Source organism: Oncorhynchus kisutch, linkage group LG3, assembly GCF_002021735.2.
Source record: "Oncorhynchus kisutch isolate 150728-3 linkage group LG3, Okis_V2, whole genome shotgun sequence".
In the NCBI taxonomy this organism is placed as follows: Eukaryota; Metazoa; Chordata; class Actinopteri; order Salmoniformes; family Salmonidae; genus Oncorhynchus; species Oncorhynchus kisutch.
The window spans coordinates 53258010-53264532 of NC_034176.2; the positions used below are offsets into that span (position 1 = coordinate 53258010).

The 6523-nt window shown below is 46.1% G+C and overlaps 1 protein-coding gene across 4 annotated transcripts in view; it reads left to right on the forward strand.

Annotated features, from left to right (window-relative positions):
• brsk2b (BR serine/threonine kinase 2b) overlaps window positions 1–6523 on the forward strand; it is a 179944-nt gene that overhangs the window by 93277 nt on the left and 80144 nt on the right. For all 4 annotated transcript variants that reach the window (XM_031808120.1, XM_031808124.1, XM_031808116.1 and 1 more), the window contains exon 2: window positions 452–546. In XM_031808120.1, coding sequence (XP_031663980.1) covers window positions 452–546 — 95 coding nt within the window. The remainder of the gene's footprint in view (window positions 1–451; window positions 547–6523) is intronic.

The following is a 6523-nucleotide window of genomic DNA, read 5'->3' on the forward strand; positions in this document are numbered from 1 at the left end:
GCTCGTGGACTGTCAGCTCGTGGATTTGATCCAGCAACCTTTTGGTTACTGGCCCAATGCTCTAAGGCAGCTCTAAGGCTCTAGTGCACTCACTGACACTCCCTCCACATTCACTCTGGTTCCCTTCAGTGGGATACACAAGGCAAAGGTAACTCTGTTCCTGGAGTCATTGTGTGTTTCAGCCCAGCACAAAAACACCTGATACGACTGGTTGGAACAAGACAGGCCTACTCATTCAGCTATTGTGTGTTTGACCCTCTTTGCTTTGTGTGTGTGTGTGTGTGTGTTTGCGCACGTGTGCATGTGTGTGTCTGTGTCTCTGTGTGTGCTTCAAATGTGGGGTTTAACTAACATACTCTTCCTGTGTTGCATTTATTATGTGTCTGACAAATTTTGCTATCTGTGTGTGTGTGTGTGTTTGACACACTATTTGCTAATGTGTGTGTTTCAGGCCTGGTGAAGCTGGGAATCCACTGTGTCACGTGTCAGAAAGTGGCCATCAAGATCGTCAACAGGGAGAAACTCAGCGAGTCTGTCCTCATGAAGGTAAGACCAGGGGTAAAGAGGGTAATATGACTTCCTGTTACTGTAGTAGAGAGAGTAGTAGAGAGAGTGTTGTAGAGAGAGTAGTAGAGAGTATTGTAGAGAGAGTGTTGTAGAGAGAGTGTTGTAGAGAGAGTGTTGTAGAGAGAGTGTTGTAGAGAGAGTAGTAGAGAGTGTTGTAGAGAGAGTGTTGTAGAGAGTGTGTTGTAGAGAGAGTGTTGTAGAGAGAGTGTTGTAGAGAGAGTGTTGTAGAGAGAGTGTTGTAGAGAGAGTGTTGTCCTGTTTGTTGTGTCTGACAGTATGACAGGGTTTTTTTCCAGGGATAGTGCTGTTATGTTAAACAGGGTAATAGAGATGCCCTCCTAACCTTTCATAGCTCTTTATCTTTGTGTGTCTGTGTATGTGTGTGTGTGTGTGTGTATCTTTGGGTGAGTATTGTAGCCTATGAACGACAAAATACGTTGAGCAACTATTCTGCATTTCCTCATTAGACCAGTCCTCATCAACAGCCAGACTAGACTTTGCTTCTCTGCAATAATAAGCCCTTATGGTGGAGTATACCATGGGAGTTAGGAGAATGGAGCAGGCCTTAATCTGATCTAGTATAATTACCCTTCATGGGATGCAGCATATTCTCTATCTCAGGGAATCACACTGAAGCATCTCATTGGGATGTAATTGGATCGTGGGCAGATTCAATTTGAATGGGGTGCAGCGCATACATACAGCATGCTGTATGTGCTCACACACGCACAGGATGAGATCATCATGACACACGTAGCACGCACGCTGGCACACACACACACACTTCAGTAGTGCCAACACTTCAATAGAGTGAGATAGATGGTGTACCAGTGCAGGAGGTTAGTGTGGTGCTTGGCACTATCACACTGCTTTGTCCACCACATAGAGAAAGGGTTACGGGCAGCCATGGGTGACAAATGTTTTTCATAAAAAAACACCCTGGCTGGTGTGTGTGTGTGTGTGTCTGTGGACTAAATATCATGACTCCAGTGGGCCCACTAGGATGTAGTGGGGGAGATTTTCTGTTGACCAAGCACATGCTTTATACTTTCCCTCATTCCCGTGGTCACCCCTCAGTGTGGCAGTTAAACGTGTGTGTGTTTTGTCAGTCTGCACAGGAGTGTCTGCGGTAGCTATGCACATGCGCGTGTGCACTGTGCACTAACCAAGGCAGTGGAAAGAAAGAGTGGAGTTTGGTAAGATGTGTGTGTGTCTGTGTTTACAGTAATACTGTAAATAAAAAATATATGTAATAATTTGTGAAAGTGCAAACACACTCTTGGCCTCTCATATGATGTGCGTGTACGGTGTGTGTGTGTGTGTGTGTGTGTGCAGTTAGCATGGCAGCAGTCAGCTAAACGGGCCATTTCAGAGCTGCTGCCTCTCCTTTCCGCTGATGTTGTTTTTTCAGCCTAATGAGAGAACAAGTGGGATGGAGAGAATGGGAGAAAAGAGGGGACCATTACTCCACCCATCAGGCCTACTCAACACTTTAACCCTCTCACTCTTCATTTCCACGGCCTTGGTTTAGTTGGTTAATGGGTTGTTAACTCTGATTATGGTGTGTGTGCGTGTGTGTATGTGTGTCTGAAGTTAGTTTAAGTTGAATTACAAATTTTCCCTCATTGTATCAGGCTTTATATTTCAAATGTGTTCAAATATTTATTTCCTCTCTCTCTCTCTCTACTCTCCCAGTCTCAACATCTGAGGGGCTTGTTGTCATAGGAACAGGGAGTGATTGGCTTTGAAAAGGGGAGGGGAGAGAATTACGTCTTTCGAGCACGAGTTATTGGCCGTCTGCCTTTCCCCCTACACAATGCAGATCCACCAGACAACACACTAGACACGCACTCGGAGACAACAAACATATTCCCTTCCTCTGTCTCGCCTCAAAACTCATTCAAACTTTGGCATTTTCAAAAGGTTTGATTTTCAAGGCAAGTGTACTCCTGAATCCCGATGTGTTTGTTTGTTTTAAAGGCCGTTGCCGCAGGTACGCTACATCTGTTTTTTCATCTATTCTGTGTGTGTGTGTGTGTGTGTGTGTGCACGCGTACACGCGCGCATGTCTTTCTACCCCTCATTCCGTACTCCCCTGGTCTCTAACTCATTTTCTTTCTTTCTCTCCCTTCATCGAAAATGAAAGACAAAACGTATTTCTCATCTACTCTCTCATGTTGGGATTAACACGGTTCTCCATCGCTCCTTCCTCTTTGTTTGTCTCACTCATCTCTCTCTGGCTTCTGTAGCAGTATTAGCATGGCATTTGCATGTGCTTCTGCATTTTCGTGTGTGTGTGTCTGTGTGTGTGTGCGTGCGTGTGTGTGTGGTCCTAGACTGATGGTGTGTTTGCAACAGCTGAAGACTGTCTGAGCACACACGGACCGGAGATTTGACATTTAGAGACCGGAGGAGACGAGAGGTTGCAGAGCCAGAGTACACCACCTAACATCATCACCAGCACTCTCCTGAGATAATGATGTCATCCCTGGCATTTAGACTAAGAATATCGAGTGAGAATCATTGCAAATTATACATCAGAGCTGTAGTCGCATGTTCTGTATATATTTACAGTCATCTAATCTCACTCCATCTTACAACTTCCTACTCTGCTCTATGGATATAGCTATACTGTAATGCAGCCAGGTCACACCCCAGGACGTCGGGAGATGACTTGTGCTTGCATGCAATGTCAATATCATCCACTAGGTGCAACGCGAGTGCTTGTTGCTATCTAGTAGACTCGTGTTAGGGTGTTGTAGATGGGGATAGAGGAAGGGCTTAAAACGTGAGCTACAACTCTGAGGAGTGTGGGTTCAATCCCAGTGCTGGGCACTTGTTTTTAGTTTTTTCAGTTTGAACCCTTTCCCAAACCTTAACCCTTACCTTAACCACTCCGAATTGATGCCTAAACTTAACTGTCAAGTTGTTTATGTTTGAACCCTATCCCAAACCTTATTTTAATTGTTTTTATTTAACCTTTATTTAACTAGGCAAGTAAGTCAATTCTTATTTACAATGACGGCCTACACCGGCCAAACCCGGCCAACGTTGGGCCAGTTGTGCTCCATCTATGGGACTCCCAATCACGGCCGGATGTGATACAGCCTTAACCCTTACCTACTTTAACTCCACCCATAGATGTTTATCCACACCCGCCTGGACAAATGTTGAATACTGAAGTGAGTGTCTGTGAGTGTGGGTGTGGGTGTGTGTGGGTGTGTGCACCTGTGTGTGTGTGTGTGTCGTCCCTGGGCCCAGCAAGGGGTATGGCATCCAGACTTTAGTCCTAAGGGAACATTTAGCATTTGTAAGCCAGGGAGATGGTGGAAATGGGAGGGAGGGAGAGGGAGACAGTCAAGGTGGTAGGGATGGATGGGGTGTGGCGAATGGAGGGATGGTGGCAGGGAAGAGGAGAGGGGGGCTAGCGGCTGTTAGAGGACCACCTGGTGAGACCAGATAAGTGTAGAAAATGTCATGATGGCAGGAAATTGGTTGTGTGAGACGGAGAGGGGGGATGTATGTGTAAAATATAACCTCAGCAAAAAAATAAACGTCCCTTTTTCAGGACCCTGTCTTTCAAAGATAATTCGTAAAAATCCAAATAACTTCACAGATCTTCATTGTAAAGGGTTTAAACACTGTTTACCATGCTTGTTCAATGAATCATGAACAATTAATGAACAAGCACCTGTGGAACGGTCATTAAGACACTAACAGCTTACAGACGGTAGTCAATTAAGGTCACAGTTATGAAAACTTAGGACACTAAAGAGAACTTTCTACTGACTCTGAAAAACACCAAAAGAAAGATGTACAGGGTCCCTGCTTATCTGCGTAAACATGCCTTAGGCATGCTGCAAGGAGGATTGAGGACTGATGATGTGGCCAATGCAATAAATTGCAATGTCCGTACTGTGAGACGCCTAAGACAAAGCTACAGGGGGACAGGACAGACAGCTGATCGTCCTCGCAGTGGCAGACCACGTGTAACAACACCTGCACAGGATTGGTACAGTCGAACATCACACCTGCGGGACAGGTACAGGATGGCAACAACAACTGCTCAAGTTACAACAGGTTACGCACAACCGCTCCATCAGTGCTCAGACTGTCCGCAATAGGCTGAGAGAGGCTGGACTGAGGGCTTGTAGGCCTGTTGTAAGGCAGGTCCTCACCAGACATCACCGGCAACAACGTCGCCTATGGACACAAACCCACCGTCACTGGACCTGACAGGACTGGCAAAAAGTGCTCTTCACTGACGAGTCGCGGTTTTGTCTCACCAGGGGTGATGGTCGGATTCGCGTTTATCGTCGAAGGAATGAGCATTACACCGAGGCCTGTACTCTGGAGCGCAATCAATTTGGAGGTGGAGGGTCCGTTATGGTCTGGGGCGGTGTGTCATTGCATCATCGGACTGAGCCTGTTGTCATTGCAGGCAATCTCAATGCTGTGCGTTACAGGGAAGACATCCTCCTCCCTCATGTGGTACCCTTCCTGCAGACTCATCCTGACATGACCCTCCAGCATGACAATGTCACCAGCCATACTGCTCGTTCTGTGCGTGATTTCCTGCAAGACAGGAATGTCAGTGTTATGCCATGGCCAGCGAAGAGCCCGGATCTCAATCCCATTGAGCACGTCTGGGACCTGTTGGATCAGAGGGTGAGGGCTAGGGCTATTCCCCCCAGATATTTGCAGGTGCCTTGGTGGAAAAGTGGGATAACATCTCACAGCAAGAACTGGCAAAGTCCATGAGGAGGAGATACACTGCAGTACTTAATGCAGCCGATGGCCACACCAGATACTGACTGTTACTTTTGCATTTGACCCCCCCTTTGTTCAGGGACACATTATTCCATTTCTGTTAGTCACATGTCTGTGGAACTTGTTCAGTTTACGTATCAGTTGTGGAATCTTGTTATGTACATGCAAATATTTACACATGTTAAGTTTGCTGAAAATAAACGCAGTTGACAACGAGAGGACGTTTGTTTTTTTGCCGAGTTTAATAGAAGCCACTGTAGAGGTTTTCTTGATCTTGGTCTTAAAGTCTCTTGCTCGACTAGAATAATTTCATCTCTGCTCTCAACGAGTGGCTGACTTTGTTAATGGTGTCCATACTACTGAGTACTTTTTTTTTCCCACACTGTGTGTGTGTGTGTGCTTATGTATGTGACTGTTTATATGCATTTACAGCTTAGTGAGTCCATATCGTGTTTGTACGTGCGTTCATACATGTGCGCCAGCATGCTTGTACGTATCTATGTCTAAGCCCTTGAGAGAGATGGAGCTGGTGGAGGGGGTGGTACTGGGTGAGGAGGCTAAAGAGAAAAAGGGGGATAAAATTAAAGAATACAGATTGCAATCCTCCACAGGAGAGAGCATCTGCCCTTTCTTGATGAATCACAGCTGACCTTAATCTGCTTTCCCTGACATCGCTATGACAGCACCATCACTTCTCCTTCTCTCTTTCTCTTTCTCTTTCTCTCCTCTTTCTCTTTCTTTCTCTCTCTCTCTCTTCCTCAATTCAATTACATTTGAAAGGCTTTATTGGCATGGGAAACGTGTTTACATTGCCAATGTAAGTGAAATAGATAATAAACAAAAGTGAAATAAACAATGAAACCTTTACAGTAAACATAAAAATTCCAAAAGACTGGAGTCATTTACAATGTCTTATGGCATTTACAATGTCTCTATTCCTTTGGAACTCTCTCTCTCCCTCTCTCTCTCCCTCTCCCTCCCTCTCCTCTCCTCTCTCCTCTCCCTCGCTCCTCTCCTCCCTCTCTCTCTCTCTCTCCCTCCTCCCTCTCCCGTTCCCTCTCTCTCTCTCAATGCTCTCTCTCTCTCTCTCGTCCCTCTCCTCCCTCTCCCTCTCCCGCTCTCTCTCTCATGCTCTCCTCTCCTCCTCTCTCTCTCTCCTCTCCTCCCTCTCCCTCCCTCTCCCCTC